Raw genomic sequence first — 20,399 nt, 5'->3', positions numbered from 1 at the left:
ACTACAATGGCGAGTTACTATGCGGATCATGGCCGGACTACAACACCATTGGCCGAATAAGTAGTGCTTTCATGTATCCACAGCTTTGCAAATTCTGATTTTACACTGGATCAACCTTCATGTTCCGCGAACTGTACCGACAGCTTGAAACTCCAGACCGGCAGTTTGGTTGTAATCTCGGTGTTGGGCACAGGCATCATGTCCATGTCCGCTTGCCCTAAGCCGCATTCTGAAGGTGGTAAGCTCCGCCACGTTCAGCCGCATCACATTACCCCGCCCCGCCCAACTCAGCGCCAACGCGGCAAGAAGATAGTCTTTTGATCAAATCTTCTGCCGATATCGATCCAACTTGCTTGCTGGACTTCTCAAACGCGAGCGACCATGAAATCTTTGGAAAGCTCTGATATGTATACGGTGGGATGGATCTCAGCTCTACCCATCGAGCGTGCCGCAGCGATTGCGATGCTTGATGAGCGCCATGATAAGCCCTGCGGCTTCGTCCAGCACCAAGCTGATTCAAACTCATATAGCTGGGGTAGAATGGGCGAGCACAATGTGGTGATTGCCTCACTTCCTGCGGGTTTATATGGCACTACTTCTGCGGCGACAACTGCGTCGAGCCTACTCTCCTCACTCCCGAATATTAGAATCAGTCTGTTAGTGGGGATTGGCGGCGGCATCGCGAGGCCGGAGCAAGGTCGTGATATCCGGCTCGGGGATATCGTCGTGAGTGAGCCGCGGGGAACAACCGGGGGGTTATTACAGTACGATCTGGGCAAGGCACTGTCTAATCAGAGATGGGAGCGGAAAGGCTTTCTTAGCCTGCCTCCACGAGTCCTTCTTCACGCTCTCGCAAGTCTCCAAGCGGAGCACGAGTTGGGGGAATCGAGAGTCCCCGAATTCCTGACCGCCGCAGAAAAACTGAAAAAGGGCGCCAATTGGTACTCCTATCAAGGCTTCGAACATGACCGACTGTTCAGATCCTCCTACGGTCATAAAGGAGGGCATGACTGCCATGATTGCGAGGAGATGCAGACGGTAGATCGTGCGGAGCGTGAGACTACTGATCCGGAAGTTCACTATGGTATCATTGCGTCTGGCAATACGCTGGTCAAGGATGCTATATCACGAGACAGGATGTTTGAGGAGATCGGCGAGGAGTGTATCTGCCTCGAGATGGAAGCTGCTGGCTTGATGAATCACTTTCCCTGCCTCGTTATTAGGGGTGTTAGTGATTACGCAGATTCGCATAAGAATGATCGGTGGCAGCGCTATGCTTCTGCTACGGCTGCGGCATATGGGAAGGAGCTTCTTAGTTATGTGCCGACTGCAGAGCTACAAGAGACGCGAACGGCTCTAGAGGTGCTCAGCTCCGGTTAGTATTCTGAGCTGTTTAATGGATAGTCCACTGATTGCTGCAAATGATGTAGATATCCAGCAGATTCATGCTATAGTCAGTGTAACCAAAACGGCGGTGGAAAGCCTGGAGTCAAATCGTCACCTCGACCAGATTAGAACGTGGCTCTCGGCCCCTGATACTTCAACCAACTTGAATGAGGCGCAAAAGAAGCGACAGGCAGGGACTGGACTCTGGTTTCTCGAAAGTGCCTCGTTCCAGGAATGGTATGTGGGAACACGTCAGACCCTCTGGCTATATGGGATTCCAGGGTGCGGGAAAACGGTTCTTAGCGCCAGCATTATCGATTACCTGAATCAGCAGCTCCATTCCACAGGCGTTATCCTGGAGTTTTTCTTTGACTTCACAGATACGAAGAAGCAGACACTTGATCAGCTTGTTCGGTCACTCATCGGTCAACTATATTTAAGATCCAAGGACACCCGAAAAGAACTAGATCGAGTCATTAAGGCGTACAAAAATAGCGACCGGCAACCAACTTGCGAGTCACTTTCTACTGCGTTTCAGCAACTGCTGAGCCACGTTCAGAAGGTCAGAATTGTTATAGATGCTCTGGATGAATGCAGAGAGAGAACCGACCTTCTTCACTGGCTGAAAATTTTCATTAAGACCAGCCACACGGGAGTCTGCCTTCTCGTCACTAGCCGGAGGGAAGCCGACATCGAATGAGAGCTACATCGTTGGCTGCATTGCGAGGGGATGGTTTCGATCCGCCCTGGCTCTGTAAACACTGATATTCGCCTATATGTCCATGAACAACTGCGAAATGGTCGAGATTTTGCGAGGTGGTGTTCGAAACCGACAGTGCTGGACGAAATTGAGACTGGAATTATGCAGAGAGCGGATGGAATGTAAGGAAATTGTTTCCTGCCGATGAACTTGCAAATTTGAGGCTGATAAGTGTTCGCAATATAGGTTTCGATTAGCCGTGTGCCAACTGGATAATCTGCAGAAGCACCTTGATCTTCCGAGGCTTCGCAAGTCGCTTCAACTTCTTCCTAGGACATTAGAAGAGATGTATGCTCGCATATTGAACGGTATCGACGAAGACTATCGCGACTGTGCAATCCGAATCCTGCAATTTCTCACTTATTCGGAGCCGCCGTTAACAATTGAAGAGGCCGTGGATATTGTTGCTATCGATCCTAGCGGACACCCTGTCTTTGATCCCACATTTCGAATGCCAGACCCCCGAGAGATTGGGAAATTTTGTCCAAGTTTGGTCACACTCGTGGTCAGAGAGCAGCGTTATCGGAAGAGCTGGACAGAACTTCAGTTAGCTCATCTCTCTGTTCAGCAGTATCTCAAATCCGATCGAATTGTGTCCAGCTTTGACCCGAAGAGCAGTGATGTCGGCATGCTATTCCAGAATAGTTTGAATTTGACTGTTGCAAGCGGAGATATCACGACAGTGTGTCTTCAATACTTGTCGCAGCTCGATACTCGAAAATCGACTGGGGAGCTTGCGAAGGAATACCCATTCTTCGTATACTCCGCTCGATATTGGATGGGCCATGCGAAAATCTGTGAGACAGAAAAGCATGTGCTGGACCGTATTTTGAAGTTCTTCCTGGAGCAGGTTGAAGCGTACGAAGCCTGGGAGCAGGCCTTTTGCCTAGATCCGTCTGTCCCACCCGTTTTCGAGCCTGGATATGAAAAGATGCCCCCACTTTACTACGCAGCTTTAGCAGGTCTCCAACACACGGTCCAGCTGCTGTTGAATAGGGAGGGTGATCTAAAGGTGCATGGTGAAGATGCACTACAGGCTGCTTCTATGGGCGGTTGTACAGAGGCTGTGCAGCTGCCATTCAGGAATGGCGCCGATGTGAATATACAGGGCGGCCACTTTGGTAATGCACTGCAGGCTGCTTCCGCGGGAGGGTATACCGAGGTTATGCAGCTGCTATTAAGGAATGGCGCCGATGTGAATATACAGGGCGGCGAGTTTGATAATGCACTGCAGGCTGCTTCTCTTCGCGGTCACACAGAGGACGTGCAGCTGCTATTAAGGAATGGCGCCGATGTGAATATACAGGGCGGCCACTTTGGTAATGCACTACAGGGTGCTTCCTCGCGAGGCCACTTGGAGATTGTGCAGCTGCTATTCAGGAATGGCGCAGATATGAATAAACGGGGTGGCTTGTTTGATACTGCACTGCAGGCTGCTTCCGCGGGAGGATATACCGAGGTTATGCAGCTGCTATTAAGGAATGGCGCCGATGTGAATATACAGGGCGGCTACTTTGGTAATGCACTGCAGGCTGCTTCCGCGGGGGGATATACCGAGGTTATGCAGCTGCTATTAAGGAATGGCGCCGATGTAAATATACAGGGCGGCGAGTTTGGTAATGCACTGCAGGCTGCTTCTCTTCGCGGTCACACAGAGGACGTGCAGCTGCTATTAAGGAATGGCGCCGATGTGAATATACAGGGCGGCGAGTTTGGTAATGCACTGCAGGCTGCTTCTCTTCGCGGTCACACAGAGGTTATGCAGCTACTATTGAGGAATGGCGCCAAGAATACTAGATCTTTGGTTTAGCAATCTATTACACCCTGCATCGACAGGTAATATTATTCAGGACAAGACGAAAGAGGGCCCGGAATTGAAGCTGGTTTTGCATCCCCCATATCCAGATTACATCGAGAGCGACCTAACGAGCTTTCAAGTTGAGTCTTCCGACATAAGCTTTTGACGAGAGCCTGCTAGAAGAATCTTGAATAAACACTTCAAAAAATGTCAGTATATATCTGAATTTAAGTCGTGAACAATGAATCTATATACACCCACCCGGGACGCATCGCGTCTCATCACCAGCCCTCCACTCAACAGTGGACAACCCAAGACAAATGTATCACATAAATGCCAATGCAAAATGTAGCTAGTTCCCAGTCGCTACCATCAACATGCTCTCAAAGTTCGGCGTGCCCAGACCAGTCACAGGATCCCAGCCCGCAGTGGCATTCCAGCTCGCATACGGCACAACAGGTCCGCCATTCGCAGGTCCACTGAATCGCCCATTACCATCGCACCCTGTGCTTCCGCCAATGGTGATATCATTCAGCACACCCGGGTTCGAGTACAGCCACGGGTTCAGGAAGCCCATAGTCGACAGGTTGGAATTGATGCGGGCGTCGTTCAGCAGCGCGATGATACCCGCGAAAGCGGGCGAAGCGCACGACGTCCCGTCCACCTTGGTCATTCGGCCCTTCTCGTAGATGGCGTAGTTCTGACCCTGGGCGGCGACGTCGGGGAAGGCGCGGCCGCTGGCGTTGAACAGGCCTGCTTGGCGATCGCCGAGCTGGGATAGGTACGCGGCGACGGAGGCGTTTTGCCAATCTGGGCGCTCCCAGAGGTCGGAGAAGCCGCCGGATGAGAAGTAGACGGCGCGTTCAGGGGATATGTTGGTTGTCGCGCCGACGGAAGTTACCCATGGGCAGGCGGCGGGGAACTGGGGCGGGAAGTGGGTTGTGTTCGTGCCGTCGTTGGTTTGGCAGGCTGCGCCGACGCCAGAGTCGCCGGAGGAAAAGATCACGGAAACGCCGCGGCTCCCGAGTTGCATGAACAGATTGCAGACGCTGCGGGCATATGTTGCGGGGACGCTCTGTGGGGTAGGGTTAGTGAGTATTCGGCGCGCTATGATTAGGTATATTTCTGGTTCGTCTTACCTGTTCGTCCTCGCCATACGAGGTAGAGATGACCTGAGGCAGATCCTTGTCGTCCATATTCACAAGGTTCTGCAGGAACTCAAGGTACGGCTCATTGTTGTTATTGTTCACGTCGGGCTGATCTAGATCCGGGACGAGAGGAGCACGACCACCAGTGCTGAACTCGGTGACCGGGACAGGGGAGCTGATACCAACGATATACTGCAGATCCAGGTTGGCCTCGCTGCTATCAGAATTCGAGTTCTGGTCATTCAGACCACCATTATACTCGATAACAGTGAAATTTTGCCCCGCGGCATAGGGGGCAATATCCTGCTCGAACAAAGCAAGATCGGAATACCGCGCATACTGTTCCAGATAACTAGTGAATGCGACCTTATTGCCATTGCTCTCATCCGCCTCGTAGTCATCGACCTTGTACAACTCTTTGAGGCATTGAGGTGTGATAGCGCTGTTGCAGTCAGTGCTGGCGGACAGCACGGCCTTCTTGAAGGTTTCATCGGCGGTCTTGGACTTTCCGTGGAGAGTCATGCGATTGGCGTGCAGCTGACCAAAGCGAGTGGTAGGCGTCACGAGGTTGACATGGGTAACAAGCGAGCCGGGGATCGAGTATTCGAGGGTTCGCAGGCGCTCGACATGGTGGAAGCGGTTGATATAGTACTGGAAGTTGGCTTCCAGGAGGTCATTGGCCTTCTCCACGGTCGTGTGGAATGTCATCCAGTCCGCATCTTGTTGGATATCGGTGATTCCGGCGTCCTCGAGCCAGTCCCGCACGGCATCTACAGAGGAAGCAGTCGGTTGCAACATGCGTTTCATCTCGTCGTGGCTGCGAAAGTGCTTCCCGTAATTCGGGTGCCCAGGGGTCGACATGTCCAGCACGGCCTGCTCGAACCCAGCAGTATCGCCCTGGGAGAGGGCAACCTGAAGCTTGATAGGCTGGTTGGAGCGAGGGGTTCGGGAATATTGCCATCCTGTAGAAGAGGCAATCGATCAGCTATGAGTGCGAGATGGAGAGGAACTCTGCGAATGAAGGTCATATGTTTACCTTCTGGCACAGCAGCAAGCCTCTCGAATACATCAGCCGCAACACTGGACGCCAGCAGCGAAACCACCACCAGCGACAAGGCGCCGCGGTTCAACAGGGACGCAAACATGGTGATAAAAGAGCGAATTTAGACACAACACACGACTCCCAACCAGAACAGAGAGGCCCCGAAGCGAATGCCAAAAGTATAAATAACCAAATAGCCCGGAATGAATGACACGAGAGAGGGGTAGACCCGCGGCAGACTGTTTATTATGGTCAACTATGGTTGCATTGGCCCGGGGGAATGAGCAACAGTGGGACCAAGAATGTGGTGCAATGAGCGAGTCTAATCCCGGCCAAGCCAGGCAACTCGGCAAGCTTTAAGTTAAGCCACTGGGCTGCCCAGCCGGACCTCCTCGTCTTGGCCGTGCAGAGTCTCATCGGTGGACATCAGTGGACCCTGGCCAACGCGGATGCCCGTCGGCCGCGATGTGCGGTTCAGGGCGCTGCAGCTCCCAGCCAATCGCCCGCCTTGCGGCCTGCGGTGCTGCGGCGGCCTTCCACTCGTTACAACGGTTCGTCGCATCGCCCGTCGCACCCGCTGGGAAATGATGCTGCAGGAAGATAACCAGTGATAGGATCGGTATGGGAGGCTATGGGAGCCTGCCCCTCCCTTTTTCCGCCGGCGCTGAGACATTGTGACCTGGGGCGTGGTCGCGCAGCAGCAGACCCCCCCTGTCCCCGGCCCCCAGTTTTATGGTGTCGCGATGATCGGCAGGGGAAAAGGACCCACCCGCTTGGCATGGCAACAAAAGCGAGGGGCTGCTCTAAGGGTCCGATGTGGCTGGGCCTTGGGAGTGATCGGTGGCCAGCTGAGCCCGAGCGCTTGCGCAGAGGCGGCTACTGACGAACCCTTTTCTTTGTTCAACTTCCGTCAACCCGATCGTTCGAACCATTGTGCAATAGCTGTGCAGCTGACAATGGAATGCAGTCATCGCTGGCCCTGCCAAGCTCTCGTCGACTTGGCGCGTTGATTGGGCCCAATCACAATGCGTGTAGGCCAATCGGATGGCGGAGTCTCCACAAAGGCCAACAGTGGTGGATGTCTATCAGAAACACGCGATAAGCCTGGGTGGCGATGAATGATAAAAGAGCGAGGGTATTAGCCTCACTAGAGTGGGAGGAAGAGCCCTCGTTTCTGATCGTGGAGGTAGTTAATTGCAAAGAGGCTGGACGGACTAATCCACTAGTCAGCGGCTGTGGCTGGAAAAGGCGCGACCGCTCCCTCCCGTCTCATCGGTGCAAATTGCATATTGAGACGGGCCGTCATGCAATGACTCTGCTTCGATCTCTCCAATTACTGAACCCACCACCCAGAAAGCAGAATACAGACCTTATCGCGCCGTGGCCAGGTCCTACCTGTCAGGAGTCTGGGTATCAGTCCCGCATCCCTCCGAGTCGTGTAGTGTGACTTTGGACAAGTCCCCCGTCCCTGGGATGCTGGTACCATTGGAATATTCAGGTTGGGTGCAGGCTGTCAACAAATGTTTGAAGCCTGTAAGCTGCACGTGCTGTTTGTCGGGCGAGATCGAAAACGCAACTGGAGGAACCATCAAGACAACTGTCATATTAATGAGAGTTATTTCGGACAGTACGAGCAACATTTGAGGCAAAATATCAATGTGAAATGAATATATTAATTTGGGAGTGGTAGCGCGCAGTAGGTATGTTTAAATTAATCGAGGCACAGATAGGATGACAATATCAACACCATAATGATATATGTGCAACACGCCCAAGACCAAGCCCAAGCGCTGCTGGAATGGATCCAGCCAACCCTCCCACCCAGGTAGACTACCACTCAACTCTACTTCGAGTCGGCATCAGAGCGCGGCTCAGCAGTCGACTCCGCATTCTCCAGGTGCTGCGCATAGAACATCTGAGCGATCGCATCCTCCGTCTGGAGATACGTCCGACTGCCCCGGATAAACCAAAACGCAACCGCGATAACCAGCATCACGCCAAAGACAGCAATGGCGTAGTTCATATCGCTTGGCGCCGGGTTCGGGCTGCCAGGGAAAAGGAAGAAGATGGAGGTGATGACACAGTAAACGATACTGGTCCAGTTCAGCCACGGGCCCCAGCGCCCAAGCCCGGCCGAGCCGCCGGGCGGCAGCTTCTCACGGCCGACGACCAGGAGCGCCATGATGGGCATGCCGTAGGAGACAGTCAGCGCGATGGTGCTGACGGATAGAATGGCCTCAAGAACGGTGTTGGAGAAGAGGTAGAGGATGCCCACCAGCCCGATGATAACACCCTGGCCCCATAGCGCCCGCGCTGGAACTTGCCACACGGGGTCGACGTGGCTGAAATACCGGCTGAAGGGGAGCCCACCGTCACGGGCAAAGCCCCAGGACAGCCGGGAGGCGGTAGTCAGGACGCTGATGCCCTGACCCAGGCCGTTGAAGATGAAGAGGGCGATCAAGGTGGCGCCACCCTTTTGGCCGACGGTCTCGAGCATAAGCTCCATGAAGGGCAGATTGGCGCCGGTGACGTTGTCGACGTTCTGGATGCAGAACAGACAGACCACCATGAAGATGAAGCCAGTAATGGCGCCGAAGAGCACAGCCATCCAGATGACACGCGGCGCGTTGCGGCGTGGGTTGGGGATTTCTTCGACCATGTGAATGACCGAGTCAAACGCGGTCAGGCCGTATGCAGCCTGCACCAGCCCAGTGAACCAGACGACGCCGTCGCTCCAGCCAGTTTGGTTAATCCAGGTGCCGAACACGAACGAGCCCGGTTGGAAGTGCAGGTCGCTCTTGGCGCCGACGCAGATCAGCATGACCAGCGACATCACGATGAACAAGCCGGCAAACCAGACGCCGACGAAATTGTTGATCCATGGCAGGATCTGCTCTCGCCGGCAGCTGACGACATTGACAAGCGTCAAAGCAAATACGACGCCAATATACACGACGAAGTTGAGCCAGCCCTTGTCTGCACCGGCCCAGTCGGGCTGGAACATGGTCTTCACGCCCAGCAGGAACTCAGTCATGAAAGCGACCTGGGATGCGGTGAGGGTCCACCAGCCAAAAGTGTTGATCCAAGCACACATATACGAGACGAATCTCCCGAGCGGCGTGCCCCAAAGGCGGTACACCCAATACGCCTGGCCAAGCGCCGTGGGCATGCTGCTCGTCATCTCGCCCAGCGAGAGAGCCACGCATAGATTACAACCCGTGACCAGCACCAGGCCCCAGAGGATGGTGATAGGGCCACCAGTAGTGAGGCCGCTGCTAAGATCCTGGGCAAATGTAGAATAGGTTCCTGTCGGAGGCAGTTGTTAGCGAGCCCGTCTTGCCACGGCAAGGGCAGCGGCAGCGCGCCCACGAAGAAAGAAATGCATACCCAGAACACAAAAAGCGAGCGCGAGCATGCTCCAGATATTAAATTTGCGGGTCAGCGCCTGGGCATGTCCCAGGGCTGCGAGGTCGGTGGCATCCTGCACATCCTGTTCATTCTCGAGGCGTGGCTTGAGGGGGAGCGAGTTTGATTCCACGTCCATAACTTGGGTGACTTCCTCAGCCGGAAGGAATAAAGATCGATTCTCTTGGCAGGACAGTAAGAGGCGTGCCCATTTTCTGCCTCCGAGTTGGAACTAGAAGGAAAAGGGGGAGAGATGCAAGGACAGCGGGAGTTTCTATATAGCTGGCCCGAGGCGGCTTTCCCCGTGCGATCAACCCCTCGCGCAGTGGTAGGCCAAAAAGGCTAAGCGATACCCGTGTCAGCCAGGCGCTGTAGCTCTTGTCACTTGCTCTAGGGAAAATACGGGGCCGGCGCAGATAAAGCTGGGGGCCAATGAACAAGCTGCGTCTGGCAGGTTTAACGGGTCGACCTGGGAGATATTGGTCAATTGGTCATGGACTCGCGAGCTGTTGCTAATAGAAACCATCACCGCGTGTCGACCGGATTTTTTTTGCGGGGAGCGTTCCGCCCTCGGCAGGACCTCCTTGAGTGGGCCGCCGGCCCATTGTTTTGATGCTCCCCATATTCGATAAGCAATGCGATAGATGTTAGAATATGGAGTTGGAATTAGATTATCTTGGATATCGAATGTATATTTTCTGCTTCGAGTGATCGGTTGGAGCAAACTATCGGCAATATAGTGGTTTTGTGGTAGGGAGCGGTTTACCCCCGATCAGTGGCAGCTTACATACATCAACGCCCACTACCCTGCCTTGCCTGGCTGTTAGCCTCAAGAAGCAGGTCCATTGAACGATCGTCCCTCTATACGCCCTATAACTCTATTAGCATCCATTTCTGCATTTCCTTGAACCCTGCAGCTGCCTCTCGGCAATGGAAGCAACTTCGGGTCGGTGGCAAGGCCAGTCCGAAAAGAGCAAGTCTATGCGGTCGATAAGCCCGTTATCGCCGCAGCGGCTAAAAGTCCGCTGAGAGTATGACCGCATGAGACAAATCAGATGTACTAACAGCCCAATAACACAATCACTCAAGTGCCGACATATCAGATGGGCTCCATTGTCAGTGGAGTCACTGCGTGCCCCGATGCCGGATTGCAGGAATGTGGCTGGACGGTGTACAACGAGCACAAACTCAATTGCTCTAGAAGTACCCCAGGCTCAGCTCAGCGCCCGCCCAGAACGTGACCCGGGCTCCCAAAGACACTTTTCCGGGGAAAGCTTACGGCCAAAGCAATAAGGAAAGACGAGACGATGTGGCTCGGCCAGTGAGGCAGCAGCGTTGGGTTGCTGGCCGCCGACGGATCTGGGGACGCGAGGCCCGGGGATCCACTCTTGGATGAAGGGCCCCGGGGATAGGAACGTAGGAACATGGCGGAGAGATCGGCGTGGGCTTGGCCGCGGGCTATGACAAACGGTAAACCCGCAGAAACGGGCAGCTCGAGCTACCTAGACGATCCGGCACACTGGCCCCGGGAGCTTCACAGCCCTGTGTGATGTGTATCATTGGCCTGCGTCGCCGCTCGGCCTTGAGCTCTCCTTCTGTTTCCTTTTCAGGCCGTTTGAGGTCTAGTCAAGGCGTAATGATGTGTCGTGAAAGATTTGAGATAGACTTGCAATCGATGGAACTGAAATGTGGGTGAAGCTTTCGATAGCATGACCCTCTCCGTCAATGAGTCTATCTCGCCATCGACATGTTCGCATATTCAGATATTGCGTAACGGTCTCTTCATCATGATTCCATCATGAGGTGTCGTCGCCCAAGCGATACTCAGGTACCGCGCAGCATGCCAAACCCATTTAGGCATTTATAGCCAGGTCGTCTCCAAGCGACTTGGCCGAGCCGATATCCGCAGTAGCGCGCTGAGGCTTTTTCTACCTGCTTCTTTTGTGATGACCTTGTTCCATTCTCCAAATGTCATGAATGAACGGCATGAATCACATTTGCGGGCCCACTTTGTCTGTCCTGTCATCTGATGCGATAGTCTCTGTCCCCGATAGGTGGCGCTTGTCTGGTGAGCAATATCTCGCGATGAAAATGCCTAGCGACTGGCAATGATATCAATTGACACCTGGCCGGGCTTGGCTGGAAGTGACTAATAGGTGGTGTATCAAGCCCAGGTATGCAGGACTGACTGCATGCTTGTACGCACTGGGTGAGTTGCGTTCTGGGGCGGATGGAGCGGAATGTTGGTTTTGTGAGGCGCATTCCTTTTGTGTGATGTGGTTTCACGTCCTGCTCGAGGAATGGATTTCGTGCGACATCCCGCGTAACACATGGTCAGGCCCGGAGAGTAGCTGCCCATTCAAGCTGTTCTGTGGTACTCAGCAGCTTGCTGGGATCACTTGGCCCAATGGTGAGTCAAGGTTGGACTGGGTGAGGAGCCGAGTACGGATTCGGCGGTGTCCTTTTGGTGGGAGAGGTGCGTCTTTTTGGATATAATGTCTGCGGAGTGATCAGCATTTAGCATGACTTCTTGATCAAGAAGGAAGTGACCAGAACATCTTACGATCCTTCTTATGCATCCAGTCCGTACTGTTCTGTTGGCGCAATTATATCCTAATCGGGAAGACCAGGTACAGGTCCAGACACGAGCCCCAACTGCCTCAGCCAATTCCGCCGGCTCTCCTCGCCCATCCAGCACCAAGCGAACACAATTCTTTCCATTTTAAGCACTTCAAACCACACTGCGGCAAGCCTTACTCCATTCATCATCTGACCCCTTTCGAGAAATCATGAACAGGAAGCACGAGCACGAAAAAGACAAATCATCCGAGTCTTGGCAATTATATTAATGCTTGAACCACTATCGGACACACCGACGCAAGTTGGGGAATCTCGAATCCAGAAAGCAAAAGCACACTTTTGTTGTCACCGGGACCCGAACAGCAATGATGGGAGAGTGACCGAACGACCCAAATGCAATCCAAATCCAAATCCATCCAAAATTCTCCGAAACGCCGAGATAGAACCATGACTGTGATTGTCTGCATGGCCATGACCAGGCCTGAATGGATGCCCAAGCCAGAACTCCGACCGCCAGATTGCTGGATGCGGACAACCTGAATATATATCGTGTCACGGTCATGAGCAAAAAAGACAAGCAAAACGGAAAAACGAAACAAAATGGGAAAAGGAAATGCAAACTCAGTCCCAAAAACGCCGGGTGCCAACGGGCTATACCTGCTAACCCTGGCAAGACACACTTCGACCCAATGCCACTCAAGAGCGACCCTGCTTCGCACGTCCCCACGCACCACCAGACAACTTACCCCCTGTGAGCAGGGCAAGCTCCTTCCGCATAGCCTGATTCTCCAACTGCACACTCTCGATGTACGCAAGCGCGTTACTCAGGATCTCCGATTTCTTCAGTGATCCTGCACCCGCTCGCCCGGTTTTGTGGCCCGCGGCGGGGGAGGTAGCCTTCTCGAGCGCCAGGAACTTGGCGTTCATATTTGTACGATAGCGCTTTTCGATTATGTTGTGTGCGGCCCGCTTGGCTGCGTTGCGGCCCTGTGTGTCTTGGGTGCTGCCAGAGCGGGTGGTGGAGTCGGTGTTGAAGTCGTCGGAGAGGCTACGGGCTTTGCGGGTGGAGGTGGAGGGGGTGCGCTTATCTGGGCGTGGGGCGAGGTTATCCTGGGGTTTGATTTCGGGACTGGACGACCAGCGTGTTGAGGAGGTTGTTGTGCTTGTGCTTTGGGTGAGGGAGGCGCGGGTTGTTGGTTTGCTCGATTGCCTTGTTGTGCGGGGCGAGGACATGACTAGGTCTGGTGAGGGTCGGGCACCGACAGACCAGGACTGGTCGTCGCTGTCAAGATCCTGCAATGTCGTCAGTCAGGTTACAGGAGGGGTTGGGGATGGATGGCGGTTATTGTACCGATGAGAGCGAAACGGTGTCATCTGCGGTTGACATGGTGAACCCACTAATCGCCGTTGGGGTGCCGAACGGATCCATGAAGAGATCTTTGGAGTTGGCGCTGGTCAAGCTGTCGGCGAACTCGAACGAGTTGGGGTCCATGCCGGCGGGATCCAGGGAGAACAGGTCGATGGCGCTGTCATAGGACCAATTGCCCGGGAGAGAGTCGGAGTCCTTGGTGACAGGAGAAAACAAATCCATTGAGCAGGGCTGAGAACTCGGTTGCTGGCTGAGGTATCTCTCCTCTTCTAACGAGAGGTTGGACAATGGGTTGGGGCGATTGAATGCCATGATAGAACTAAGGGGCATGTTGCGATCATGCACAAGCTGGGCAGACGGTAAGGTGGGGAAGGCTCGAGGACAAAATATAAAGATTTGTGCACGAGCAAGAACTGGCTGTGTGGCGATGGGGAGGGATCGAAGAATATCAAAGGAATTCAGATCGATGTTAGAGATGTTAACCATGGAACAGAAGACCGGCCCCTATCGGCTGGCTAAGGTTATATATCCGTTCGGGTACTCAACAGAAAATAAAACGGACAGGGGCCGGAGTGATGACGACTCGCGCTTGCTTGACCGAGCGTGCCGAGAATGGACTTGTGATGTCAGGCCTGGCAGCTCGAAAGCGGAATAGATCCTATTAGTGTAGGTAGACCCTACTCCACTAACGGCGTAGTGCTCCTTAAGCCACTACGATTCGCTCGGTGTGGACAAGCCGAGATCACCTTAGCAGGCTGGATAGCAGAGCTGGCACACGGCCGGCTCCGAAGAGGGCAGATCAGCCGTGAGTCGTTCCGAGTGTTCATGTCGTGGGAGTGGGAGAAACCGTTGAAGTTCTGGGCCAGGCCCAGCAAGGCCCAGCAGTACACCAGCTGGGTGTAAAGCAGCCGGGCCAACAACGGAATGGCAGCGGTGGGGCCGCCCGCAAAAGAACGGGACCCGCCGAGCACCCGGCCGAGTCTCGGAGCCGAGCTATGTTTGCTATGATTGCTGCTGCACGGAGTACATTTTGCACAGTCCAGAACAGTCCAATAGTCCAAAAGTACCTCCCTTACGTATCCTCCCTGTTCACCAATCAGCGTTACTTGATTGACTCGGTCGCCTCAACTCCTAGCCAGACCAATTCATTCCCTGCCCGATGCTGCTTCGTCCGAGTTGATTGTGGCTGGCGACTCGCCCGGTTAACCTGCATGACGAGGGCGATCCGCTGGTGATCAATTTGGCAGGCTAAAAATAACATATGGGATTGGCTACCATGCTCACGAGGTTTGTACCCAATTAAGACCCTCGCATCCTGCTGAAGGATAACTAACCTGTATAAGATTTGCCCGAGGCTATGAATATGGGAAATAACGACGGTATGCACGCTTTTTTGAATTTGAAAACGCAGCGGCCATGGGATCTGCGGAATCTGCATACTCTAGTTTGATTGTCACCCACTATACATCATAGGGCGCAGGCTATTATTATTGAGGCAGAAGGGTGGTACCCGCATCATTTCGCGTTTTGATCATAATCAAGTGTTTTAGCATTACTGGTAGAGCAGATCTGACGTTGCAGGAGAAAAGAGAACGGAGGGGCGGAAAGGAAAGAAGACAGTGACTTCTGAAATGCCACCGTATGCTGCCGCCGATACAACGGAAATAACTCGGCAGGATTTTCTCCATGCAGCTTTCTCTGCTTGTGGACCCAGCATGTGCAAGCAGAATATTTGTTCCTGAAAAGCCACCACCGTCATCCTAAACAGGGTCTACGCGAGGATCAAGTCAAGATATTTCTACGCTGCCAATGCTATCGGTAAATTGGCATTGGCATTAGCATCGTTATTGGCAGATTATAACTTCGGTAATCACATCCATGGCGGAAGACATGCAGACACCGACCCGGGCAATACTGTAGGAGACGAGATAATTTCAACAGCTTGGCCTCCGCACTGTCTTCGAATGCCTACCTCATTCATACAAGCCCGACATCTCCAACCTCGTGCACGTGAATCCGAGATCGTGTACCTCGCCTGGGTGGTGGAACAAGTGGAGACGGCACGGCCATCTGGCACCCAAATACCCAGATTAGGCCTGGGCTAGTGCGACGGTAGTGGACTCCTGCCGGGCCACTCGGGAGCCACGCAATTCTCGCTGACCCGGCGGCTGCCCTGCTTCACCTGTCAGGTGCCACTCTGGGCTGTGGGGTGATCCGGATGGAATCTTCCCTCGGGTGGGCCCGGTGAAGGGTTTCAACCCGATCTCTACCGGGTTGTTGCAATAGTATTGCCTAATTTTTGGTTCCCGTGACAGGTGTCATTTTTCTGCACGAGAATTAGGTACGGGATAGAGCTTATGAGGACCCAGTTTCGGTGACCAGTTCCGGTGCTTGTGGTGAGAAGAATCGTTAAATATTGATTATCTGCTGACGCTGTATCTTTCTTGATCCGAGTGCCGTGATCTTAGGACTGAGATTGACCATTGGCCTTGCTAAATCAAGATAATTGGATAATTCGAGTTGAGTAGGTCCCATTGATTCTACACAATCATTCACTGCTAGAAAGTACATCTGTGGCTCTTCAAATAGGACCTACGTCAAGGGATTCTCGCAATCATCCGCCAAATGGAATCACCCTATCTGAATAGAGAGTATATCTATCAGAGCCAGCCCGAACAGCCACCCCCGGGTCCGACCTAGGTGGAGGGGTTTCACCTACCTAGAGGAGTCTGCGTGTTGACCGTTGCCCCTGCGTTAATTGACGAGTCCTTGCCTTTACTTCATGTCCATGCTACGGTCAGTCGACGTGGCAAGCTCTCGGCCCGGATGGGGAGCTACCTAAAATCGGCAGCTGGGCCATGTCCACGGACCGAGGCTGGATCGTACTGCCGACGCCAGGCATTTCCCCGCATTCTGGCTTCCGCGGCGGGATCTCCATCGGCAGCTAGAGGGCCTTGGGTGCCCAATACTGCGCAGATCTGTGTGTTTATGGAGGGATATATTCTCACCCGCTGTGCTAAGAGGCACGAAGGCTGCCTGGCTGCATTTCTTCAGGACATCCTCGTCTTGGGTATGAGATGGGTAACGCCAATTTGATAATCCATCTGACTCGGAATTCAAGGGCTTGAGCTTCCAATTGTGGCCAGTGTCAAAAGAATCACCTGGGTTCGTCATTGCTCGATTCATGAGTAGGGTGACAATTGGCCAGTGAATGGTCTTGAAGAACGAACACCCCCGTCTTGCCCATACTGTACTGGAAAGCTAACAGTAAGAATAGACCGTGTTTGATCAATCGGATGGACAGAGACAGTCGTTCGTACCAAGAAAAGCAGCCCGGTTACCATTCTAATCCCTAACACCCATCGGTGGTTGACGAAAATCCTTCAATATATAAAACCGTACAAACGGGCTACTGATACCGACCCACCTCACAATGCACAAGAGCCGGATGAGGAACCCCATCGACCCTGCCGAAATTTGTGATCGTGAAGTGCCCTGCAAGCTTGCCATAACAGCGGTGGAAGGCTTTACCGCGAAGGTAGCACGATCTGCAAGCCCGGTGACGCACATTGTGCAACGTGCGTCGGGCTGAAGACACCAGAAGCCGATTCACCTGTTCGCAATTTTACCTGAGTGTACCGTATTATCGTCGGTTTGGAGGGGAAATTGCCACAGAAGAAAGCTCCAACCGTCAGTGGTAAGTTCGGGATTGAGGATTGTTCAGTCTTCACCAATGCTCATTCGTCCATCACTGCCCCTCCATTTTTGACTCGGGACCGGCCACGGCGATCTCATCGGACCGAGTGTATGGCACGTGTGGCGCAAGCGAGTGGGATCTTTCATCGGGTTCAGCTACTCCGTGAGGGCAGCCTGTGCTTTCCCTTCCAACGCACGTCCCGATAATCGTTAGTTTGGATGTACTATATAGTATCTCCGTTACTACACTCGCTGGGATTGAGAGCAGAAAGGGTTCCAATTATGACGAATTACCCCGGCGGTCGAGTCTGCTGTTTGCCACCCAACACGGAAACTCGACACCTGTAGCCCTACCCTTTGAGGGATCATGATCGCTGCGATCTACAAGGATCCCACTGTTCCTCCCAGCACATTAATAGGACGATTGAATTCTCATGGAGGGGCCGATCGATATCGCCTGGAATGGAAATATACATGAGCCCTATGACGCAGCCTAGTGGGCGGCATCGGGTTAATAGTGTGTCAATCAATAGAACTAATAACCCCATGACGCAGGTTTGCATACTATATGCCCTTGCTCGCAGAGAATAAGTAGCCCCTAGAGTCTCCCAGAAATAATCCAAAGCAATCCGACCGCCTCTGTCCAACTACTGCCCTTATTTATCGAGTATCTCAGCTATCAACTTCACACCAAGTACTTCCAACATCATGTCCCTGTATATCAACCTCTAAACTTCCCTGAAAAATTCCTGGCTCGGGCTGACCCCACCTCGGCATCAAGTACGCCGGAACAGGAATACCAAGAGCTAGTCCAGCGCACCGATCTTTCCTGCGATGAGGTCCTCGCTGTCTTCGATAAACTAAAGCCCGTCGAGCCCGAGCAATTCATCGGAACTTGGATTGGCGCTAACGTTAACACAAACCATCCGACCGAGGAGAAGCTCACTAAGATGCGCTGGGCCGGGAAGACTTTCCGGTCCGCTGAGGATGTGGATCCTATTATGGTCTATAAGGAGGATGGGTCACGGGCCTGGAATGAGGACTGGGGCCATGCTCGAGTAAGTGTACAACGTCTATGATATTGGAATTTGAATCGCCTGAGTCTGGCGCTAGAGTGGAGGGCTAATAGCTGTGCATTTTAGCTCCGCCAGATTGAGTTCCGTGGCGTTGTCTCCACCGCGATGGTTTATGACGACTTCCCCATCATTGACTACTTCAGATACGTGAACGATAACCTGCTCGCTGGTGCAATGGACTCAAAAACGACCCAGGCGGGGCCGTATTATTTCTATCTGTACAAATAAGTGGATATATATATTTTCGGGCTTCTTCGCGGCTAGGATTGTGATTAGAAATTACGAGCATTAATGGATCCAGTGGCCAACATTAGACGTTGCAACATCATTTCTCGTCCGTAGTGCTCGGTAATAGTTTCATTCACATTCTGACTGGAGCACAGTCTAACCAACTAGTGCTTGGATAGTTGTTTCGTAGCTCTCTGGCTCTCTTCCAAGAATTTCTTTCATAGTCGGGGACACTACAGCAGTCTCTCCGTTCTTGATAGCCTCCCAGGCGGTAGCCCATTCCCTCGAGAGATCGACTCCGTGATATGTATGCTTATCCCCGATTTGTGGAAGAGCTACATACTCGTCCACGGAGATCTCCCGAATCTTCAAAAGCTTTCCGATCGCACGACCCAAGATGTTCACCGTCTCAGCAAGGGATATTTCCCTTGGGCCAGTGAACAAAACCTTCTTGTTCAAGTACTGGAAGCCGGCGGGGTCGCTTATGTACGAGACAATCAGCTTAGCGGTTGCTTCGCCGAGCTCATCACGCTTCACCCATGCAACCCCAGGCCCTGTTCCTGGGTGCGGAATGGTGATTTCATCCACGGGGTTCGCCGGGTCTAACCATGCCGTGTAGATTGGGAATGACTCAGAGTAAATCCCTTCGCGGACGCTAGTGTATGTGACTTTGTCCGATAGCTCGTCGAGAAACTTCTCTGTTTCAAGATGCGCACCCATAACGTGGGCTACACTTTGATCGGTCAGGTCACCCGCGAATCCGAGCGATGAGTAAAATATGTGCTTGACGCCGCTTTTGATGGCAGCTAGAATGGCGGCGCGATGCGCCTAGTTCTGGGTCAGAACACGTTTTTATGTATATCAAAGGAGTCTGCCAGGAACCAACCTCTACCCGATGCTGTATCTCAAAAGATGCGTATGAGATCAGCATCAAAACATCGACACCCTGAAAGGCAGCGTCCAGTGTAGCTGGCTGGTCATAGTCTGCCTGTCGCAGTGTAGCACCTTCTTGGCCCAGTTTGGACCATTTATCGGGGTTGCGAGCCATTAGGACCAATTGAGACGCTGCGACAAGTTTTGTAAGGTGGTTGACAATGCTTGTCCCGAGACCGCCGGAGGCAGGGAAGACTCCGATTTTGGGGCTCATTGTGAGGGTTGGAATGGGCTGTACGATAATGAGGTATTCGAACGTCACAGCGCTATCGCGAAAGGTCTTTAATCAAAAGGATCGGACAGGGCAGTGGCTTAAATGTTTCGTGCCAATTGCGTCAAGGGAACGATGGGGGTTGTGGGGTATTTCTAGCATGGTGCTGATCAGCATTTGATTATAAATGACCCTTGGTCGGCTATATCGGCCGCCGACAACAATCTTTTTTATCCAGAACTCGGAAGTAGCCCACGGACTTTACTTGGATAACTCCCGAGTACGATTTGGATTGTCTGGACTCATATCGTGTTATTGTATCGAGTATCCAATTAGACGACCAATAGCTGGAAGCCATTGATTAACATATATTTGAGGCCCAATATGCAAAAGTCATGCCTGTTAGAGCAGATATTTTAGACTTTACATGACAAGGTATATCGTCTCCCATCGTACTTCACGGTATAAATACCCCTTGTGCACAGGATTATAGCTTCGATCCTGCGTTGGTAGGCCGCGGGGCCACAACCAAGCTCGGGCGGAGATCCCAAAATAGCCTCCGGACGTTACAATGTGCTCGTGAAGACCCCTAGCGGAGACGATAACGCCATGGCATCGCGGGCGAAATGTGGGCATGCTCGTATGGTCAGGCATATTCTGATGCTGCTGAAGACATCCCCAAAGAATTGAACTAGTCTGAAGAGGTAGCAGGTCGCGTGCCTGAAGTCATAACATGCAAATTGTTTATGTAGAGTAGGGAGGTATCA

At 52.9% G+C, this 20,399-nt stretch overlaps 7 protein-coding genes across 7 annotated transcripts; 2 read left to right on the top strand and 5 right to left on the bottom strand.

The window, feature by feature from the left end:
- Positions 1-381: 381 nt before the first annotated feature.
- N7482_009172 (uncharacterized protein) lies at positions 382-3,956 on the top strand (the record flags this gene model as incomplete). Its single annotated transcript, XM_056691296.1, has 4 exons — positions 382-1,375; positions 1,431-1,948; positions 2,114-2,268; positions 2,333-3,956. 4 exons carry the CDS (start codon positions 382-384, stop codon positions 3,954-3,956), a joined length of 3,291 nt encoding a protein of 1,096 aa, XP_056539002.1.
- Positions 3,957-4,296: 340 nt separating this feature from the next.
- On the bottom strand, positions 4,297-6,237 carry N7482_009171 (S53 family peptidase; the record flags this gene model as incomplete). Its single annotated transcript, XM_056691295.1, has 3 exons — positions 4,297-5,019; positions 5,084-6,054; positions 6,129-6,237. 3 exons carry the CDS (start codon positions 6,235-6,237, stop codon positions 4,297-4,299), a joined length of 1,803 nt encoding a protein of 600 aa, XP_056539001.1.
- A 258-nt stretch (positions 6,238-6,495) lies between these two features.
- Positions 6,496-6,807, bottom strand: N7482_009170 (uncharacterized protein; the record flags this gene model as incomplete). The annotated part of the gene is made up of 1 exon (XM_056691294.1): positions 6,496-6,807. One exon carries the CDS (start codon positions 6,805-6,807, stop codon positions 6,496-6,498), a length of 312 nt encoding a protein of 103 aa, XP_056539000.1.
- A 1,170-nt stretch (positions 6,808-7,977) lies between these two features.
- Positions 7,978-9,678, bottom strand: N7482_009169 (putative amino acid permease family protein; the record flags this gene model as incomplete). Its single annotated transcript, XM_056691293.1, has 2 exons — positions 7,978-9,440; positions 9,522-9,678. The coding sequence occupies 2 exons, from the start codon at positions 9,676-9,678 to the stop codon at positions 7,978-7,980; spliced, it is 1,620 nt and encodes a 539-aa protein (XP_056538999.1).
- Positions 9,679-12,815: 3,137 nt separating this feature from the next.
- Positions 12,816-13,710, bottom strand: N7482_009168 (uncharacterized protein; the record flags this gene model as incomplete). The annotated part of the gene is made up of 2 exons (XM_056691292.1): positions 12,816-13,412; positions 13,471-13,710. The coding sequence occupies 2 exons, from the start codon at positions 13,708-13,710 to the stop codon at positions 12,816-12,818; spliced, it is 837 nt and encodes a 278-aa protein (XP_056538998.1).
- Positions 13,711-17,892: 4,182 nt separating this feature from the next.
- N7482_009167 (DUF4334 domain-containing protein) lies at positions 17,893-18,488 on the top strand (the record flags this gene model as incomplete). The annotated part of the gene is made up of 3 exons (XM_056691291.1): positions 17,893-17,900; positions 17,966-18,242; positions 18,327-18,488. The coding sequence occupies 3 exons, from the start codon at positions 17,893-17,895 to the stop codon at positions 18,486-18,488; spliced, it is 447 nt and encodes a 148-aa protein (XP_056538997.1).
- A 156-nt stretch (positions 18,489-18,644) lies between these two features.
- On the bottom strand, positions 18,645-19,635 carry N7482_009166 (uncharacterized protein; the record flags this gene model as incomplete). Its single annotated transcript, XM_056691290.1, has 2 exons — positions 18,645-19,316; positions 19,375-19,635. 2 exons carry the CDS (start codon positions 19,633-19,635, stop codon positions 18,645-18,647), a joined length of 933 nt encoding a protein of 310 aa, XP_056538996.1.
- Between the last annotated feature and the right edge of the window lie 764 nt (positions 19,636-20,399).

This window comes from Penicillium canariense (assembly GCF_028826845.1).
Source record: "Penicillium canariense strain IBT 26290 chromosome Unknown utg000007l_segment0_segment0, whole genome shotgun sequence".
NCBI lineage: Eukaryota > Fungi > Ascomycota > Eurotiomycetes > Eurotiales > Aspergillaceae > Penicillium > Penicillium canariense.
Note: the sequence above shows the minus strand (reverse complement) of the source record. Positions and strands in the feature narration are given on the sequence as shown.